Genomic DNA, 22756 nt, shown 5'->3' with positions numbered 1-22756 from the left:
AAAGGGTAACTCTCGCCAAAATGCAACCTAGGGTCTTTTTGTTAATCTACCCGAGGCAAACTTTCGTTTAAAAGCATAATTAGGATGGAAACGCCACTTTTAAGTTTGACCGTATTTTCGTTTTCGGTCAAATTGCCTTTTGAATGGGAGTGCTCGGGGCACGACTATGATCGCATCAAAAACTACTAAGAAGGCTCGACACAACATAAAACTGTGCTCTCAGTATCACCAGAGGCTCTACACATGAACTAGAGCATTGAGAACATTGTTTGTGTTCACAGAGTTTACTAAAAAGGAGGATTTTTACTCCCTGTAGCTGTGTCCGCCGGCATTTTGACAGTCAAAAATAGTCGATCTCCGAATGTGAATGAACTGACTCTGAATTTTAGTATTGCTTCTTATATGAGGATCCTTTTTCAAATACAAGGTCAGTATTGATTTTCACTAACGACAAAACAACAAATTATCCGTGAATTTATATGGAACTAAGCTTTAGGAGCTTTCCATCTTTACTCTCCTCCCTGTTACGTTGCATTCGGAGATCGACTATTTTTGACTGTCAAAATGCCGGCGGACACATTGAAGTCCATTCTGTGTAGAAAAATCCTGGAATGTTTCCCTCAAAAACCTTAAAGGTCCCGTTCTACGTGATCCCATGTTTCAAACTTTAGTTAGTGTGTAATGTTGTTGTTAGAGTATAAATAATATCTGTAAAATTATAACGCTCAAAGTTCAATGCCAAGCGAGATATTTTATTTAACAGAAGTTGACTACAAAAAACGGCTCGATTGGACTACACCCCTCTACTTCCGTCATTAGTGACATCACCAGAACCGTGTTTAGACTAACCTCCGCCCACAGGAACACAGGCGTATTGATGGCGAAATGTCAACAGACGTGGTTGATGTTTATCTATAATCGGATACCGCAAAAGTTTAATTCGAAGTTGTTAGTTTGCTCTGTCCATTTCACCACGGACTGTTTTTCTAACCTGGGATAATATCAAGCAGGCTTCTCTCAGCGTTTCATACTGACGAAGGGGACTATTTCAACTATATTCCAGCAAGCGGTAAGTACAAGTAGTGATTTAATATGGAAGTAGCGATCAACTTCACATCGTTCGTTTCTCTTAGTAGGATGAAAATAATCTTACTTAAACTGTGATTAATATACAGAAAGCGATCAAAGAACAATCCCTTTCCAATCGTCCAAGCTGTCAATCACACAGCGCGAGTTTATCTGGACACTTGCCAACACTCGTTATGAAATCAATGACGCTGTTACACTGCACAACGAAGCTCTTACTGTATTTATATGCCTCATGTTTGCATTGGTGAAATCATTAGTGATAGTGCAGAAACTGCGTTGCAATGATAAGATCTTTTTTCACACGATCAACAGACTGTCATCTGCTCAGTGCTCATCACTGCAATTTTTTATGTGATTGAAAGAGATCTAAATACTTAAAAAACTTCTCATGATTCGTTAATCCCGATAGCTGTAATAGTAAAAACGTATAATAGCTGTAATAGTAAAAGTTTTCCAGATAGTTCCACATGTAATGCCAGATATTTCATATGCAAGCATTTCAGCCAATCACAGCAGAGGGCTTTTACACTGAAGTCTCTCAGCAGACACGCCCCTTCAAACAGAGTGTTCAAACCAGGGAATGAAATCAGGCTAGAAAATATGCCTTTTATTTCTAAATTATAACAATTTTTGATCTAAAAAACATACTAACATTATAAGGGCACCCCTGGAAACATGATAAAATAATAAAAATAATCCATGGAATGGGACCTTTAATTTCTTTTTGACTGAAGAAAGAAAGACATGGATATCTTGGATGACATCGGGGTAAATTATCAGCACATTTAAAAAAAAAAAAGTGACCTAATCCTTTAATGGTAACTTTTTCATAAGCTTTTTCAATATGACTATAAATATGACTTTTTTATTGGGAATATAAAATATAACTAATTAAGAAATAATTTGCAATAATACTAAATATTACAGGAAATAATATATAATCTGTAATAATAATTGAATAGTTGAACTGTTTGTTTATTTATATTAATCACAATAAATTCTCAAATGAACGTAGAAACAACAAAAAATAGCATCTTTTTAACCAAACCTTGAGATGCAAAAATTATCCTGATAAATGCATGCAAAACATTTGCGTTTTTTAAACATTTAATTTCATGTCAGATAACAGTTTATCTTGCATATCTAATAAAACTGAACTAAAAACCTTTAATTGTTTTTTCAATTCAAGTCAGTACCTTATTCAAAGTGCTGCAAACAACCAATGAAGAGTGCCTCTTATTTTCAGCACAGATATTCACCTCGTACTCCAGATCCATCTCGGAGGATCTCGCCATCACCTTGTTGCCGCAGGCGACCGGAGGCGGCTCAGGCGTCATGGCAACCGTTGGGGAGGCGGGGTCAGTGTGCTGCTGCTGAGGTGTGGGTGTGGATGGGAGGTTGATGACTGGCTCCTCCTCCTCCTTCTGAGAACTCACTGCTGATTGGTCGTCCATCGTGTCACTCATGGTGGTCAGCGGGTGGGTCTTCTCCTCCTTAAAGACACGGAAACAACAAACACATGCGGTCAAAACAAGGTGTAATACAGACAACAAAGGATTTTTACTCGTATTGCTTGCAAATGAAAAGCAGACACGTTTTTATGTAAACTTCTTTTGCTAGCAAGACAACACACTTGATTGTATGTGTGTGTGTTTGGGTAAATATTGATTTGAAATCACTGTGGAAATGTAGCCTACAGGTTTTTACTGTCATGTGAGGACAAACTCTCAGCTAACAGGAGACAAGATGTCTCTGTGTGTGTGTGTATTAGACTCCAGAATTGCTGGCATCCTGGAAATAAATGCGTGTTTACATGGACTGTAGAAATCCAACCGTTTAGACTGTTCACCGCTTCATTTACACTTCAATTCACATGCATGATGACTCTGAGTAAATATGCATCTTCATAATCTTTGTTTCTATAGTCTTTTATTGCAAAACCATGTCGAGTTACACTGCCATTCAAAAGTTTGAGTCAGTAAAATGTAATGTGTTTTTAAAGTGGTCTTCTGCTCACCAAGGCTGCATTATTAAAAATACAGTAAAAACATTAATATTGTGAAATATTGTAAAATAACTGTTTTCTCTTTGAATATATTTCAAAGCTATCAAAGCTGAACTTTCAGCATCATTCCTCCAGTCTTCAGTGTCACATGATCCTTTACAAAAGACTAGTTGTGCTTGCGCATTTAGAGTGCATGCTTTCACTGCGTGATATAGTCGATTAAAATGCATTTTAAAAAGCCCCCAATATTCAAGATGAGAGAAAAAATAACTCCGTATGTCATTTAATATAGTTAATCAATTTCACACGAAGAGTGCCGTTTTATCTCCAAATATCAGCATGATTACAAATGTGATATAGATTTTATACAACAGATCAATAAACATGAAGTTAATATTAAAGGGACAATATGTAGCTTTTTAGGTATTTTATTATCTAAAATCAATATTTTTATTCATAAATATGCCCTCAATGGTGTACAAATACCTATGCCAATGATCAGACTAATCCTCGTAAACGAAGAATTTATTATCTTTATATACATGGGACGGGTAGGTCCACGGAGGCTTCCATGTAGTTCCGCCATCTTGAAAAACTATAATAGCAGAGAGGGACAAAAAGTACTAGGCCAACGCGTTTCGTTCAGAGCCAGCGTCACGTGACTGAAGCCAGCAGAAGCGGAGGAGCAGAGCAGAGAGAGGTGCTTGTCACTGCCGCGGCAAGTTTAAAAGGCTGCACTGTACAGTTATTTATACACCGTTCATTCATACATACATATGAGTCACAGGATAAGGAGTCCTCGTCATCGAAAAAGTCCAAAATAGACCGTAAAAGGAAACGTGACCGGAGATTACAAAAACAAGGGTTAATGTCGGGATAGCTAATGCAGGAGAAAGCTTTCAAAAGAGATGCTGAAGTTGCCTGCTTTCTTCTCGACAGGTAAGTCAATGTTACGGTCTTAATTACAAGCTTATTTTTGATTGCTTGGTTGTGAACTTTATTATATAGATAGTAGAACATTTATAGTTATATCTATTTATCTATTCATAGTTAAACAGGCTCTTTGATGAATAGCAGCTATTGAGTAAAGTAACGTTAGAGAAGGCATGGATGATGATGATATCTAACAATGCACGTACTTTAAAAATATAACGAATAAAGGCGGCATTACTACTAACTACCATAGTTAATGTTTTTCACAGTCAGTAATTTATACTGTAACATTCTTTTTTTCGTTGATTCAAGTTTCAGTTTGTTTTAAATAACAAACCTGTTCACCCGAAGAAAAACTCGAAGTGCTATTATAAGACATCCTGTCATAACTTTTTGGTACATAACGTCTACCGTAGATGCAACGCGCATTTGGAAAAGTGAGGCGCTGGAGAGCATTATTCGTTTGAATGCAAAATACAGTTTCACCACTAGATGGGAGAAATTCCTACTTAGTGTCCCTTTAAGTGATTTACATTTTAGACACAATATTGCCTGTTTTTGCTCTATTTTGCCATCGAAAATAGTCCCAAACAAACTAAAAGCCAACAGGACTGTTTTGCTACTGAATGAACAAATCGTTTGAATGAATGATTCACTGACTCACTCATTAAGACAATGAATGAATCAGGTTTATTTTATTTTTATGAATCAGGTATTTGAACGAATCGGTTGAAGCTCAATGACTCACTCAATAACAGTAACTTGCTGCCACCTACTGGCGGTTTTAATTTCACATTTAAAATATCTTATAAAAATACTTTCAAAATATCAATATTCAACATTTTACGATTAAAACATGAAACCATTATTTATGCATTTGTAACTGCAGGTTAAATGCATGCATGTCCCTTTATTTACAGTCTGTGTAAATGCATCTAAATGCCACTTCAGATGCAGCTTGTGTTTCTCCTCTGCATTGCAAAGATTAATTTTGTTGATACTGATTTCATTTGATTGGTAACAGCCCTATTGTGTCTTATTCTAATTGAATTTATTGATTAAACGTAAGAATTTGACACAAAAGATGATGGATACATACGAAATCCCAGAAAATAAATATTTGTTAATATCAAACACCCCTCCAGTGTATGCCTAGTCAAGAATAATTTCATACGTATTAGAAACGCTGTGGGTTTGGCAGGAGACACACAGATTCTCATCTTTCTGAGGATGTCAACAAGATTCCCATGACTTTGAAAACAACATTACAGATCCAGCACCACTGACTCAGGAAAGGAAAATGAGATTACAAATGAGATCTCTAATAATGGTTTCCACTAGCCATTTTTCATTGTTAAACGTTAAAATACTTTCCTCATATCCCGAATAAATTACTTTAAGTAAACCATTTATATGTAAGTTTCGCTGAAAAGTCTATTCAAAACATTTTCCTGACAAAAATAAAAAGTTTCGTTCTCGATGCTTAGGCTTCTTTTTTAACTACTGTATGTGAGAGTGAAACTTTGAGTCCTTTGAGCAGCTGTTGGTTCCTCTTGTGTGAACTTTTGCAGGAAGGTCATAAGCGCCTCATTTGACCTTTAACCCCGCTAAACGGCCAACCACAGAGCGGCTAATCGCACCGAAACAGAGACACTAAAATACAGAGAGACAGGCCTGTTTGACGGGTCAATGGAGACACATAAACTCTATAGAAAGTGCAGTTGAGGGATGGAAGCAGAAGACGGACCTGGTATAAACATCCACCTCAGACGCTCAGCATTAAATAAAGGTTTAAACATGATGCATATAGTTTGGCGATCTGATCAGAAAAATAATTAGCTTTACAAATTCAAGTTCAAGAACATGAACACACACACACACACACACACACACACACGGTCAAACCCTAGTGAGTGGGCTTGCTTTTTTTGGAAAGAAATGAACACTTTTACTCTGCAAGAATGCATTAAATTGATCACAAATGAAAATAATAACATTTATAATGTTGCAAAAAATGTATCAGAGAATCCTGAAAAAAATGCATGATGGTTTTCTCATTATTAAGGATCATGTGACACTGAAGACACAGCTTAGATCGCAGGAATAAATCACAGTTCACTATATATTCAAATTGAAAACAGTTCTTTTAAATTGTAATATTTCTCAATGTTTACTGTATTTTTTGATCAAATAAATGCAACTTTGGTGAGCAGAACAGACTTTTATGTAGTGTATTCAAATCAGATTATCAATATTTTACTTCTCTATTACAAATCATTCACCTTAAAAACATTAGCTGGAAGTTTTTGTACACCAATCAAAACAGGTCGCGAGACTATTTGCTCTTTTAACGATTGCTGAGCATTATGATTTCTCTAATTAATTTGTATGCGATTGTTCTGTCTCCTCATGTCTCTGTTACAAGAGAGTTTGATGCATGCTGGAAACATAACACATAATTATGATGCACGAACACACAAATATTGGTTAAAATAACCTATTTGTTTTTTTGTTTTTTATCAGAATTTTTCACAGAGCAATGCATTCTGGGATCGCATCACTCGTGATAAATATACGCGATGCTGCATTCGAATTTGGCCAAAATTTCAGAAGGCAGCATAACGTTGCCGCCTACCTTTTGGAACGGCCTTTGTTCCAATCGAACGCACCAATGATGCCTTAAAATACTCCCTAAGTAGGCAACTCACCAGGTTCTGGAAGATAGCAACTATCTGAGGCAGATTGCCTGTCCTCTTCCAGTCGTGTCTCCATGACGTTATAGTGGTTGTGTTGGTGGTTACCCAGCAGTCCCTGGCAAACGGCCCAGTGCACCCTGGGAAATGCGGTCTTAACAGATTACCTAATTTCCTGCTGCAGCCCACAGTACGCAAGCTTCCTAAAAACACTTCACTGGCACTCTATAAATGGCAAGTCTTTCTTTGTGCCTACAAGAGGAAATCTTTAGAAAGCTTCTCACGAAAAGTATGCGAACGTCTCCCACTATGACCCGAACACGCCCTCTGACCCCTCGGACTCTGTGACGACCCTTGGCTTTACGACAAGTTTCAAGGGCTGAGAAGCTTTATGATCGTGACCCAGGCGTGGACGACCTCTGACCCCCATCCTCACCGTGACCCTAAAGTCTCTCAGGCTCATTTCTATACAAACGTCACTCCTGTTGGTAAAGCATTTAGACACTTTATCAAACACAGTTTGGGATTGATAATATTTTGTAATGTTTTAAAAAGAAGTCTCTTCTGCTCACCAAGACTGCATTTATTTGATCAAAAATACAGTTCTACAGTTATATAACAGTAACATTGTGAAATATTTGTGAATTTAACCCTAACACCGGTACACTTTGAATGGGAGAAAGATATATATATATATATATAAAAAAAAGATTTAATTCATCAGTATAGCTAGTGAGCGAACTATTTTTGGCTTATAATTTTGAGTGTTAAATGTCGTATTTAATTTAGCCTATTTTCTGCGTTGACAGTGTTAACAAATAGAATTCTTGTATAGCCAACATTTTATATTTGTTCTCCACTTGAATCACTCTCTCTTTCTTTAGGCCATGTGTCCACCAAAGCGTTTTCAGCCAGCTGAAGTTGAAGCGTTACTAGTATCTCATTTCACAGACAGGAATTTGTTTGTGTTTTGTTTCTATATAAAATGTCTATAAAATAATTTAACAACACATCAGCATTTTCATTGTTCTCTGAAATCAGTTAATCACTGAAATCAGAAAGTCGCATGCAGGGGAATAAAACACAATTTTGATTGTTTTTATTTTTATTTTATATATACTGTATATATACAGTTTACATCATCTATCAATCTTTCTATATCTATATTGAATTTTTATGATTTAATTATTAGCTTTTCATCAACCCCCTGCATTTACCGCAGTTTGAGGAGCTCTACTTTGTCGCATAATGGTGTAAGAATTTAGTGAAATTCCTTTCAGTTCAAAGTGACCATCAATGCCATTAAAAAAAATAAATAAAGAAAACGGATCAGTCTGTGGCTCAAAAAAAAAAAAGCAGATCTATATTTCACTCTAATGGCTAATCTTTTACTCTATGTTCACAAAAGCATACTACTAGTACCATTTCTTAAGTATGCAGTGTGCTTTTTAGTTGTTGCATGGAATACACAAATAAACCAACTACACTTGCCTAAGATACTACACTATATCCCACAATGCAATGTATTTGACTTGGTATTCCTGTTCTGTGATTTTTAACATATTTGACTTATTTGATCGCACTATCAAATCAAGAGTTTTTAAAACAAAATTACATTAAAAATGCAAAATAACTATGTAGTTCCATGCACAAAAAAACATGAGGTCATTATTTAGCATACAACAGCTTAAAATGTTGATCACTCATTTGCTGTGTATAGTATACAGTGCACAGTGTGCACTGCAGGAAGCAGTAAGCAGCCATGTCTTTATAAAACTACAGAGCTACAGTACTTGTGTTTGGTTTAAAGCGACACACATGCGCACACACACACACACACACACACACACTCATGCAAACAGCCATGTCAGCATTTTCTGCCTTCATCCTCTGCTAAACACACACCCACATCAGTAAAAGTGTCTTTTCCACACAGTGCACACGTACCCACACACGCTGCTGTGTCTGATCGTCAGTCCCTCTCAGGTAGCTGTGTGTGTGTTCATGTGTGTAGTGTGTACGCAGGCAAAAAGACACTTTTAAAACAGAAGGGGGACACACACACACACACACACACACACACAATGTCTTTGTTTGGGAATCGTGGGCCACGTGACTCCATGCTGATTGGTCACAGAGGGTTTGCAAATATCGGCCAGGAGGGCGTCCGTCACAAAACCTGAACGAGAGCGGAGCGCAGACCAGACAAAAAGAGAGAAAAGAGAGAGGGTGTTTGTGCAGGTTTAGATTTGATAGTGTGTGATTCCTTCGCTGCAAGGAATTTTACGTTTCGACTGTCATTGGTGCTGAGAAAGACGGGAAGGTCCAATTAAGCCACGATTTATGACCCTTGTTAATGAAAGAGACAAACACACACACACACACACACACACACACACACACACACACACAAACACACACGCACACACACACACACACACAGAGAAAGGAAACTCTTTAAGAAAACAAATGAAAAACACTTTTGCAAGTAATTACATTATTCTTTATAGTGTCTACATAAACTAAACCGCTTCACACACCATGTGCTATTCTCTGAAACACACACATGTTTGTAATCAGGTCTTGTTGAAGCTGCGCCAGTGTTTGATGAGATCCAGAGACTGCAGTGGGAGGAGTCTCCCGACCAGAGAGAAACAGCCCTCGCTGGGTGAGCCGAGGACACGGATAAACACACACTTTAATACTTCACGACACAAAACACTCACTCGGACAATCTTTCTTATCTAGTTCCTAGGGTTGTTTTGAGCATTATAACTAACATCACCCATTACCAGGTGCGTATAACATGGTTAAAACAGAGCTAAGAGCAATAATATGCTCTAATAGCTGAAAACATGATTATATTAGCCGAAATATTTCACACAAGGGTGTTCATTTACGATTCAAAGTAAATCTGTGGAGTGAAATCCTGAATACAAATACTTAGAGAGCAGTATTATTGTCATATAGACGGGTTAGACTAGTTTCAGTCTTACGGCGTACTAAAGGGCCACCCAGAGTCCGTTTGATGCATATTGAACACAAAAATCTGACTGGCCGGCTTTTATGCAAGGAGTCAAGGTGCACCGGTTTTCATCAGTCTGACAGGAGACAAAGCCGTGTTTACAAAGTTAAGATAAAACCAGCGCTTTTGAGGAAGAACTAGTTGCTGGATTTGCCAAAGTTTGCCAGGTTTATTTCTCTGAGGCACTTAGTAGAGAATAAACTAGGTACTAGAACTAGAATGAAACAGACTACCGAAAAAGGTCGCATTTATATGCTAAAAAAATGCAGTAAAATAAATGGTAAATATATTTAACTATTTGAATATACTGAAATGTAATGTATTCCTGTGATGCAAAGCTGAATTTTCAGTCTTCAGTGTCACATGATCCTCCAGAAATCATTCTAATATGATGATCATAACATGTCTTATTATCATCATCAATGTTGAAAACAGCTTAATATTTTAGTGGAAACGGTGACGCATTTTTTTTCCTTCCAGGATTTTTGATAAATAGAAAGTTCAAAAGAACAGCATTTATTTGAATTAAAAATCTTTTGTTACATTGTAAAAGTCTTTACTGTCACTTTTGATCAATGTAATGCATCCTTGCTGAATAAAATAATAATGTCTTTAAAAAAAAGAAAATCTTACTGACCCCAAACTTTTGAACGGTAGTGTAAAAAGCTACAAAGCGAACTGTGGTTGGTCAAGACTTCACCAAGACTGGTGTAAACATGACCGATTTGGTTTGTTAGTGAGAAAACTGATAAGTATGTTAGGACTAAATATGTAAATATATAAACCATTCCTGTCAGAATGCAAAAAACTATATAAAACATACTACTTACATGTTTGAGAGACTTATTTGAATGGGAAGTAAATGGTAAACAAATAAAACGGCACAGGAATAAAATATATATCTCATTAAAGGGTAACTCTTGCCAAAATTGAAGTTGATGTACCCGAGTCAAACTTTCGTGTAAAAGCATAATTAGAATGGAAACGGCACTTTTAATATTGACCGTATTTTCGGTTTAGGTCAAAATGCCGTTTGAATGGGAGTGCTTGGGGCACTACTATGACAGCATCATAAATCGCTATTTTTAAAACACTAAGAAGGTTCGACACAACATGAAACTTTGCTCTCAGTATCACCAGAGGCTCTACACATGAACTCCAGCACTGAGAACATTGTTTGTGTACACAGAGTTTACTAAAAAGAAAGGTTTTGAATGACTCACTTTATCAGTTAGTGTTTCCGGTGGCTGGAATTTTGTCAGTCAAAAGTAGTCGATCTAGTAGTCGAGTAGTTTGACTCGGGTAGATTAACAAAAAGAGCCTAGGTTCAATTTTGGTGAGAGTTACCCTTTAACACAGACACTTCAGAGCTGGTTTGAGTTTGCACTGTTCGACACACTTACACAGCACACACCTCTACAGGAAACAGGGCCTCACAATGTGGCCAAGCACTCTACTACTACAAACACTCGCTCACACTCGCTCACACACACACACACACACACACACACACACACACACACACACACACACACACACACTGTTTTAGCGAACCCAACCCAACTGACTTTCCATTGATGTTCACTTTCCACTTACTTCACTGGACAAAACACACACACACACACACAACAGAACAGAACAGAATGCATTCAACTCAAGAGTTTCGGATCTGTACCTCTCAACAATTTACTAAATTGTTTTCCATTCCTCATAAACACACTCATTTGTATCATTCGGCACCTTAGGCGTAAGGATGTGAGTTTTCCATTCATCTTTAACTCAACTCAACTCATCTCAACCTTCAACAGCAGCGATTCAAAACTTTCCCTCTGTGTCTCTAAAGGAATGTTCCGTGTTCAATACAAGTTAAAGGGATAGTTCACCCAAAAATAAGTCATCATTTATTCACCCCTAGTGTTGTTTTGATGTCGTATGGCCGTCTTTCTTTTATGGACCACAAAAGAATTAGAATTAGAATTAACAACATGAAATACAACTCATGTACCTTCTTCTCTGAGGTGAATATATCTGTTTTCACGTTCACACCTGTCAACTGATCAGACAAGCGTAGTTCCGGTCCGGTGATATTTGACTCAGTGAGGAGAGTACACGGATAGTTTTGGGGGATTTCTAGGCATTGTATTTCATGTCGTGTTTTTGTTAATCTTGATTTTTCACATTTTGTGCTTGTTCTGGACGAGAACGGAGTGAACTGCGGCACTAATAGAGTCTCACGAACGAGCATGTCGGCCAAAGTCAAGAATTTTGTTAAAAAATACATTACATTTCTATTTGTTTTTCACCAAACCCTATCGTATACCCCCAGAACACTTGGAATAAACGGCATGTGTCGCATGGGACCATTCTGTGATACTTTTGTGTTTTTCTAAAAAAAACTGATGGACATTATATGGAGCGAGACTTCTTTATGTCTTTCATGGTCCATAATAGAAATGGCATGACTGAAGGGAAATGATGACTTAATTTTAGGGTGAACTATCCCTTTAAGTTCGACAGCATTTGTGGAATAATGTCCGTTTTTGACTCGTTGCTGGTGCCCAAAACCGTGGGCAAAAAAACGTACATTACACACTACATTAAAGTCACAGTAGTAACAGATCTTTTCTTCCGTATTGTGACGTACACTCAAGTGAAACAGATCATCGAAGAAGAAAGAAAATGCAGTGGATGGTAAGAAAGGAGTGGGTTTATGCGGACTGAATGATTAGAGAAGTCCTGAATATGTCATGTCAAGAGACGTCTGACATTTAACTGGAAGATCGAGTTATGATATAAGGACAAAAAAAAAAAAAAAAAAAAAGAAACGTATGCACAAGATGAAACGCCCACAATAAGATCAATAACATGCATTTAGAAAATAGGAATTAGGAAAAAAAATGATTTCCATTTCATGCCGACATTACTCATAAGTTACTCACTACTCATACATTACTCGCTACCCCGATAAAATCATTTACTAACCCGGAGCAACCTAAACTCATCCAATACTTGAGTAAGGTACAGTTAAACAGTGTAAGCAATATACGAGTCAATCTTATTTATTCCGTAAATGACTTTTCCACCATGAATGATGTTGATAGTACATTACTGTACTGTATTGACACTTCTTTAAAATCACTCTGATTGGTTGCGTCTGAAATCGCACACTCTCTTGAGTAAGTACTTATTTTGACTAAGTAATAACTAAAACAGCTTGTTCTATATAGTATGAATGTAATCCGGATGTACTACATTCGCCATGTTTTCCTTATCATGTGACCTACTAGCGTCAGTTGCGTCACTTCACTGCCATTCACAAATCCTCTCCCGTGGCCTCATGGGATAGTAAAGTGTCCATCATATCAACACATCAGAATCTCGCCAGAAATAGTAGGTCATCTGGGTACTTTTTGCCTGCTCTTTTATGAGTACTGTGAATTCAGACATACTTCTTTTGTCACACACTGTTAATCGCCTACTATATAGTAGGGAAGTGTCTCTCTCACCTTCTCTTTCCTCAAGAAAGCAAGCAACTCCTCTTTCTCCCTGCGGCTGATGTGAAAGGGATCTCCGGCCTGGAAGGTCTCTCTCTGCACGGGTCGTCTCCTCAGACTGATGTCCCCGCCCCGCCGGCCCCTCAGACGGCCCCCTTCGCTCTACAAGTCAAGCCACTTTTATTTATATAGCGCTTTACACAATACAGATTGTTTCAAAGCAGCATCACAGTAATAAACAGGAAAATAACAGAATCAGTGATGCAAACTTCATCAAAATCAAATTCTGCTGTAAAGCAGCTCTAAAAAGGACAATAGTGTCGTTGTTCAGTGTTGATTCGGTTCAGTTCAATAACCATAGTTCATTTAAATTATGAAAAAAAGTTCAATGCAAATTTCATCAATTATGAAACAAATTCGATTCAGCTATAAAGCAGCTCTATTTAAGTCGATAGAGTCATCGTGCAGCTCAAAACAGTTTAAGTTTTGTTCTCATCCGATAGTGTCAGTGCAGGAAAATCAATAATATTACTGAATATTAACCTAAGACAAACACAACTCTCTTTAACATAGTTTTCTGGGGATACACACGTTGTGAATTTTTGTGAATGACAGGCTTAAATTTAGCTCCAGCTTTCATGAGCGTTAGGTGTTTTTGGTGACGTCCTGTAGGGCACTGACATGCTAATGAAACTCAACTGATGCATAAGAAAGTGACTTTCGAAAAGCCTTGATTTGCATTGTGTAGGCGTCTTTATTTCCTCTGTGTACATTTGTGAATCGCTGTATGTACACAGCCCTAATAAAACACCCGTAACGTATGTTCAACAGCCTGTTAACACATTTCAGTGGCGTGTTACCACTTTACAGCCGTTATTCGGGCCAAGTTACGGCTTTACACATTAATGCCTCTCACATAAACAGCCTGGAACGTTCCATCGGCCCATTCTCACGCTCTTGGAGAACATGTCGCCTATTTCCTGTGATCTATGTCGAGCAAGAGTAGATTAATCAATCAATCAATCAATCAATCTGTGATGTATTAACTAGACCTGTCTGAACCACCCGACTGGGTCCAGATAACCAGTTAGTTTAAGTTTAACCAGTTTTCCAAGCAAATCTCATGGATTCTATGTAATCCTGGCGCTGCACAATTAATCGAAATAAAAATGACCCAAATTAATTAAATATATGCTGTATATGCGCTGCGTGTTTTAAAGTGCAGCGAAGCACTGTGTTCTTTTACACACAAGCAGCTCATGCTCATCCGGTGTTTACAGTGTCTCGGTCGGCAGAATTTGTGTTTGGGTTTGCCAACCATCTTACCAAACTTGTAACGAGAAAGTGCATTAAAATCATCATCAACAAAAGAGTAGCTTTAAGCGGTTTTCTGCCAAAATAAAAGCTTGATGGTTTGAAAGCAAAAAATTGTTTTGTAATTTTACAGTTCTACTGTAAAATAATTGTATTAATTTTCTGCCTAAATACTTAAATATTTGTATTTTACAATGAAATATAACAGTATAATAATAACTCTTATTTAGTTGAGTTTATTTAGTCATTTTTATTTATTATTATATATTCATATTGATACATAAATCACAAATCTTAAGCCAAATTATGCAACCCTGTAGACAAGCAGAGCAAACCTGGAGCTATTAAAACAAAAATATTAAAAATGCATTTGAAACCAAAATAAATTTTTATAAGATAAATCGCAACTCGATTTCCCCCCCCCCACATTGTGCAGCCCTAGACACATGTAACGTGTCTAGACTAATGTAACAAACGTGTCTAGACTAATGTAACATTAGTCATTAAATGAGTAAATGAGATTCTCAAATTGTATTATGTTCCTTATTTGACTATGTTTTATTGTATATTGACTCTCCTTACCTCTGCTCTGCTGGTGTCGCTGCTGGTGTCGTCCTCCCCCACGTCTGAAAGACAAACACTGAGGTCATTTAAAGGAAAACAAGACTAAAAGAAAAACACAGACCCCTGTAATGGCAGAAACAGACACATATGCTTGGCTGACGCACTGATGCGGTCCTGCATTAATGTGGCTGTACTCAAGGGGGCGATATAGCAACCGTCAGAATCAGTTACGTCGCAATATCGCTTTTATCGCATTATAAAGTGTATTTTCTGACACATTTCGGAAGGAAAGGACATTTGAAATCGATCAGACTGACTGAACAAGAGACGAGTGACTCACGTCGCTCCGGGCGCTCAAGTTTCCGTCGCCCTCGTTTCTTCCGTGGAGTGGAAGGGGCGGAGTCTTCGTCTGCTCCTGGGGGCGTGTCTGTGCTGTTCCTGTGGGTGGAGTCAGGGGAGGAGTCGTCCCGCTCCAGGTTTTTCACAGAAACTCGACTGTCTGCTTCACCGTTACACCCCGCCTGCTTTATACAGGCCACACCCTCTATTACACGCCCACAACTATTCACCTATCAGGAGAGAGAAATGAGGGAGCAAATCACTCAAATGACTCGATGCGCAGACTGAAATGTCAGGACTGGATGAGATGCATGTGTAATTATGTGGGTGCACATGCAGGAGGGACTGTCCCTGATTTTTATAATCAGGTAATATCTAGTAGGATAAATATCACCTTTCCTATAAATCGAGGTGCTTCACAGAACAATTGTAATTCACAACGGTAATATATCTATTGAAAACAACAGTTTCACTTCCTGTTACACGCCCACATAATAATGTAAGAAATTTGCATAATGCATACGGTCTTCATTGGCTGCCCGAGAACAACGTCTACTTTGACCCTCAAACACTGTAATTGTAGAAGAGACTGGAAAAGTTTGATTCGTGTGTCGACATGTTTTCCGCACTGCATTTCAAAAGGATGAAGACTCGCTCTGGAATTAATACGGAAAAACCGACGGCATCATTCGTTTCACTGTGTGTCACGTGCTGAGGAAGATACAGAGCTGAGATAGTATGTTGAAATAAGTATTCAAAATATACTCTGAAGGTCAACTTTCCCGGTTAGATCCGAGGACACTCAAACGGCTAATATTGCCCATAACCCATTGCATGCTGGACGAGGATTCAATTAGAACTACAAACATGAAGGGGGAAAAAAAGTGTTAAAAACTACAAACATGGTGGATGTACGTGTCCGACGGTTAAGTAGACAGGTTTAGATAAAAGGGGGTTGAGTGATTAATAATCAGTATCTAACCTGATGAAAAGACATTTATTGAGTGTTATCCACATTATATTTAATCTGCACCAGCATTGTGAACTTTTGTAATGATACGTTTGGTCATTAACTTTTAAATGCATCATTATGCAAACTGCAAACACATGAGGAGAGTCTCTGCATGAAAGACCCACGACTGGCAGATCAATATGCCACTACATTTCTCTCAGAAAAGGTGGGAAATTAAATTAAATTGAACGTGAAGGATTTTAACTGTGACAAAATGATTGACAGGGCAGTGACAGGATGCATGTAACTAAGCGACAGAGCGGCCCGTTAAAGACGCAATTATGATGAAGTCCCAAAGCTTGACTACTCTTCTGCTAAACACTACTTTTTCTTCACAAAAACAGACGTATAATAGGGCGTATTATAAGTAGGCAAATGAATCACAGCATAAGTCTTTGAACGCACCGTTTTCAGACTCTTTGAGAAATGAGGTGATGTGCAATGTATTTTATGAGAAAATGAAAGTGTTTTTTGACCTAGGATGCATGTAAAACTATTGCAGGAGACCTCCAAAACTAAACCAGGAACCTTTCAAATAGCATAATACGTGCACTTTACATTTCTGTGCGATGTCTGAGTGAAACAGGACTTTGATTGAGACAACACATTATTTTATTTATTTGATGTTGTTAATTTATCTATAATTTCTGTAATCTCCACCACATTAATGTTAACTGACATTAAATTTACAGCATTAACTATTAGCAAAATTTTCAAAAGGCTGCATCACCTAAAACTTAACTTAAAGGATAACTCTCGCCAAAATGCAGCCTAGGGTCTTTTTGTTAATCTACCCGAGGCAAACTTTCGTGTAAAAGCATAATTAGGATGGAAACGCCACTTTTAAGTTTGACCGTATTTTCGTTTTCGGTCAAAATGCCTTTTGAATGGGAGTGCTCGGAGCACTTATATGATAGCATCAAAAATCTCTATTTTTAAAACACTAAGAAGGTTCGACACAACATGAAACTTTGCTCTCAGTATCACCAGAGGCTCTACACATGAACTCCAGCATTGAGAACATTGTTTGTGTACACAGAGTTTACTAAAAAGAAAGATTTTGAACAACTCACTGAAGCTGTGTCCGCCGGCATTTTGACAGTCAAAAATAGTCGATCTCCGAATGCAACGTAACAGGGAGGAGAGTAAAGATGGAAAGCTCCTAAAGCTTAGTTCCATATAAATTCACGGATAATTTGTTGTTTTGTCGTTAGTGAAAATCAATATTGACCTTGTATTTGAAAAAGGATCCTCATATATTAAAAGGCGATACTAAAATTCAGAGTCAGTTCATTCACATTCGGAGATCGACTATTTTTGACTGTCAAAACAGACACAGCTTCAGTGAGTTGTTCAAAATCTTTCTTTTTAGTAAACTCTGTGTACAAACAATGTTCTCAATGCTGGAGTTCATGTGTAGAGCCTCTGGTGATACTGAGAGCAAAGTTTCATGTTGTGTTGAGCCTTCTTAGGGTTTTAAAAATAGCGATTTTGATCATAATTTCAGAGTTGGAGCAAATTAACATATTTTGCTAAATGACTATGAAGTCGAAGATAATTTCTTCAAAATAATTAAGAAAATATTTGATTTCACATTGACATTATCATCCATCAATGTTAAAAACAAGCAGGAAATCAATAAAATGTTCGGGGGCTGCTGGGACGTCCTACAGCGTGACGCTGTCTGCTAACTTTATGATGAACAATAAAAGTCTCTTTGGTTCAGTATGACGAGGGCTGGTGTGAGTTTTACTGCTGTCTGCGAGTTAATAGATGCCGAACACACTCGCGTACACTCGCGAATCAGTGCAGTCACACACACATTAGCGGTTTAATTAGAGTGATTGGCAACACTGTTTGACAGCTGCTGATGTCTTTAATCAACAGGTGAGAAACTATAAACCTCAAAGGCCCCGCAGGTGTTTCAAACACAAGCACACACACACACTTCTTCACTCATTCTCTTTAAACGAAGAAAATTATGTGAATGCATATGCGTCTAGCCACACAAGCTCAATCTCATGCATCCAACAAGTGTCGAAACACAAACTGCACTCATTCAAAAGCATTGATTTCGCTTGAGTATTTGTGTGAAGGTTTTAAATCCAAACATATTCCACAACAGAAACTACATGGATGTTGCAAGATCAAGGAGATGAAATGGATCAAATGGTTCAGTGGAGCGACTGTACATTAAAGCGGATGGTGAGGCCTGAGGCGAAGGAGTGTGTTCAACATTCATCTACTGAATAAACACTCCCAATTCCCACAGGACTTCTGTTGGTTTAGATGAAGACACGACTGTGATGATTTTATTAGACGTCTGCAGTAAATCTTGTAGCCCTTTTTTCCCCTCGCACTTTCACAACTTGTTACTAACGATAATGCACAACCAAGTCCACTGATATGATAAATGTGTGTTTACATGGTATAGAATAGTACCTGCATATAATGTAAAAGATGAAAACCACTAACACGTAAATATCACCTGTGAGAATCTCTCACATTTGAGAGCAACACATTTTGGAAGTATGAAAAATATTTAGTGGCCAAAACATCTGAAACAAATAAAAGCGTCTTGTTTTCGGCTCTGCTCACTCTGGACTTTTAAACACTATTGAAGGAGCTGACACACTGGACACTTGATGATGCTTATCTTTCACTATAAGCTCCACCGCACACAAAACAACAACAACAACAACAACAGCAACAGCAGCAACAACAACAACAAAAACAACAGCAACAACAACAACAGCAACAGAAACAACAACAACAACAGTAACAGCTAAATGTTTTTTAGGGAAGCACAGATCAATATGGTTAAGCTGATAATTACTTTCATGTTATGGCCAATTATCGATAAATGGCCGACAAAAAAAACACACAAAAAACACTGAAACCGCAACAAATCTGTTATATGCCGATAAATGAAAGAAAATTTGAAGATTCAATATTTGATATAATGCTGATATATCATAAATGCCAGGTAGGTTTTTTTTATTACGAAATTCATGTGTAGACAATAAATTATATATATATATATATATATATATATATATATATATATATAGATAGTGCTGCACGATTAATCGTATTGTAATCGCGATGTCAAGCCTACGCTATTTTATATTAAATAAACAAATTAGCTGTTAACGCAATTAACGCAGCATCTGTTAATTTTTGGCATCCTTTGGCTATAGTGTTACATGATCCCGCTCTTATTCATGCAAATGCTTTTAAACCATTCATGCGCGATAAGACAAAAAAGAACCCGCTGTCAGTGAATGTCCTCCTGACACACACACACACACACACGACCCACAGATAGACGCGCGCCAGTAAGTTCTCTTTCGCGGTAGAACGAACAACACACTTGTACGTTATGCCAAAATGAACGCGCTGCCTGTGAATGTCCTGAGTCTGTGACACACAGAAAGACTCGCGCTAATATCGTGCGTGCGCACAAAACAGCATGCCAGAATACAGTTCTCTTTCGAGCTTGAACGAACAATAACACACACAATTATGCCAAAATGTCTTTTTGTCGAGTATCTTCATAACATAAGAGTAGTCTTATGATGAACGTGAAGAGTTGTGACTCGTGAGAGAATGAGGCGCGTGTGAGATCCTCTGACAGCAGCGACTGGTCTTAAAGGGACAGTACACAGTAGCCACTAATTATATCTGTCGCTAAAGTTAATCAAAGAACAAACGGAACAGAGAAAAACACTCACTGCTCTTGACTAAATAACTTTTTTTCTTTAGGCAGATTATCACTAATCTGTGTGTGCATTTATTTTCCTTGAGAACCAAGCAAGTTGACTCATGAAACCATTTGTTTATCATATCGCAATCGCAATATTGACCTCTATTATCGCAATATGACATTTTCCCCAAATCGTGCAGCCCTAATATATATATAAATAAATATATTTTATTTAAACTTTACTTTAACAGGGAACCAGACTGACACAGAGATCTCTTTTTATATATATATAGAGAGAGAGAGAGAGAGAAAGATAATTTAGTAAAAACAAGAAAGCATCTCGTCAGCAACTCGATTCGTGATGTATTTTACAAACAATCTGATTTTTAACTCGGGCTGTTTGATTACAGTGATGCTTCTACCTGAAAAATTCACCCCTTTAAAACCTCCATTTCAGAGCAAATACATAAATAATGAGAAAAATAATGCAAATTAATATCAACACTAATTTTATTTTAGCTGGCTCTGTTCTGGTTCAATTCCATTCAATTCCCTAAAAAATAACAGCAAGTCCCATTCAACTTTTTTTTGTCTCGTTGAACATCCTTCTAACACTCGAAAAATGCACATAACGAAAGTAAAATGGCTACTTTTAACATTGCGACGCGCCTTTAGATCAAGACTCTAAAAGGGACAGTTCACCAAAAAAATCCTGTCATCGTGTGGTTTCAAACAAGTTTTCATTCAAGATTCTGATCATCATAATGTTCATCTAAAACAATTAGCAAGACATCGATTCAAACTTACCATTCTCATAGAGCTACAGTCTAGAGCACCTCGTCTTTCTCTCACTCAGACATCTGCAGCAGCCGCAGTTTCCTGTTCCTGTTCAGCGAATAAACCTGTCTCTAAGCTCTCAGTGCTGCACGGCGGGTTTCAGATTCAGTCACAGGTGCATACGACTCACGGTGAATGAATGATGGGACTGTCCCTGACGTCACTTAAACTGATGCGATGAGTAAAATGGGTTTAACCACTAAAATGAGCATCATCATCTGAATTAACTGGTTAATGTAGTCATTTTTACAGTCCAAAAAAGAATAGTTGAGCCAAGAACTGGAAATGATGTCACCGTTTATTCACCGTCATATCATTGCAAACCAATGACTTGCTTTTTTCCGTGATATAGACAAAAGGAGTTTAAAAGATAGTGCATTTTAAATGAAAGTGAATGGGGACAGATACTGGTGAGACCTAAAAACACAACTCACATTTAAATACAATGGCAATTCATAGTTCCAAAGCTCCAAAAAAAACATCATAAGATTACTCAAAATGACTCGTGCACTAGATGTGGTCACTATGAAGTGCACACCCTAACGTTTAAAAGTTTGAGGTTGGTAAGATGTTTGTAATGTTTTTGAAATACGTCTCTTCTGCTCACCAAAGCTGCATTTATTTGCATACAGTACTGTGCAAAAGTCTTAGGCATGTTAGTACCCCCCACCACCACCACCACAAAAAAAAAAAAAAAAAATGGTTTTAAGTCAGTTATTTATATCTTTTGCTGTAGTGTGTCAGTAGGAAATATCAGTTTACATTTCCAAACATTCTTTTTGTCATTAATTGTAATAATCCAGTGAGATTTGTGTACGCACAAGGAGTCTGACAACAGCCGGTGTGATCTGATCTCACATCGTCGAGTCCGTCTGTGATTACATGAAGAAACAGAAGAAACTGAGACAGACTAAATCCAGAAGAACTGCGGGAACGTCTCCGAGATGCTTGAAGAAACCTTCCTGCAAAGCTACAGCACTGTGAAAAGTACTGGCACTTGTGTTCAAGTGAGAATGCTTTCAAAAATAAATTTGATTCAATTTCACAAATTGAATTTATTTATGATTTAACTTCTATTAACTAATTCAAATCAATACATGGTGTAACGACCCTTTGCGTTTAAAACGGCTTTTGTCCAGGTACACTTGCGCATAGTTTTTCCAGGTAGCTTTGCAGGAAGGTTTCTTCAAGCGTCTCGGAGACGTTCCCGCAGTTCTTCTGGATTTAGTCTGTCTCAGTTTCTTCTGTTTCTTCATGTAATCCCAGACGGACTCGACGATGGTGAGATCAGATCACACCGGCTGTTGTCAGACTCCTTGTGCGTACACAAATCTCACTGGATTATTACAATTAATGGCAAAAAGAATGTTTGGAAATGTAAACTGATATTTCCTACTGACACACTACAGCAAAAGATATAAATAACTGACTTAAAACCATTTGGATTGACATGCCATTGACTTTTGCACAGTACTGTATATCAAAAATATTGGAGAAACAGGAACATTTTGAAATATTATTACAAATTAAAATAGCCATTTTCTATTTGAATATATTCTCAAATGTAATTTGTTCCTGTGATCAAAGCTCAATTTTCAGCATCATTACTCCCGTCTTCAGAGTCACATGATCCTTCAGAAATCTTTCCAATATGCTGATTTGATGTTTAAGAAACGACTCGAGATCTGACGGCAGCTACATCACAAACTGTAAGTGAGGAATTTCATAATCCTTTGTAAATTAGA

The 22756-nt window shown here is 37.5% G+C and overlaps 1 protein-coding gene across 8 annotated transcripts in view; it reads right to left on the bottom strand.

Moving 5' to 3' along the window:
• Positions 1-22756, bottom strand: part of dnmt3aa (DNA (cytosine-5-)-methyltransferase 3 alpha a) — a 46967-nt gene that overhangs the window by 12813 nt on the left and 11398 nt on the right. For 2 of the 8 annotated variants that reach the window (XM_084432898.1, XM_084432899.1), the window contains exons 1-5: positions 20982-21096; positions 15458-15686; positions 15136-15179; positions 13252-13401; positions 2349-2582 (exon numbers count right to left, since the gene is read on the bottom strand). In XM_084432898.1, coding sequence (XP_084289024.1) covers positions 2349-2582; positions 13252-13401; positions 15136-15179; positions 15458-15686; positions 20982-20990 — 666 coding nt within the window. In that variant the 5' untranslated portion in view covers positions 20991-21096. Of the gene's footprint in view, positions 1-2348; positions 2583-10575; positions 11134-13251; positions 13402-15135; positions 15180-15457; positions 15687-20981; positions 21097-22756 lie in introns of those variants that run through there. The other 6 variants (XM_084432895.1, XM_084432896.1, XM_084432897.1 and 3 more) reach the window with 4 other exon arrangements.

This window comes from Rutilus rutilus (genome assembly GCF_951802725.1).
Source record: "Rutilus rutilus genome assembly, chromosome: 15".
NCBI lineage: Eukaryota > Metazoa > Chordata > Actinopteri > Cypriniformes > Leuciscidae > Rutilus > Rutilus rutilus.
Note: the sequence above shows the minus strand (reverse complement) of the source record. Positions and strands in the feature narration are given on the sequence as shown.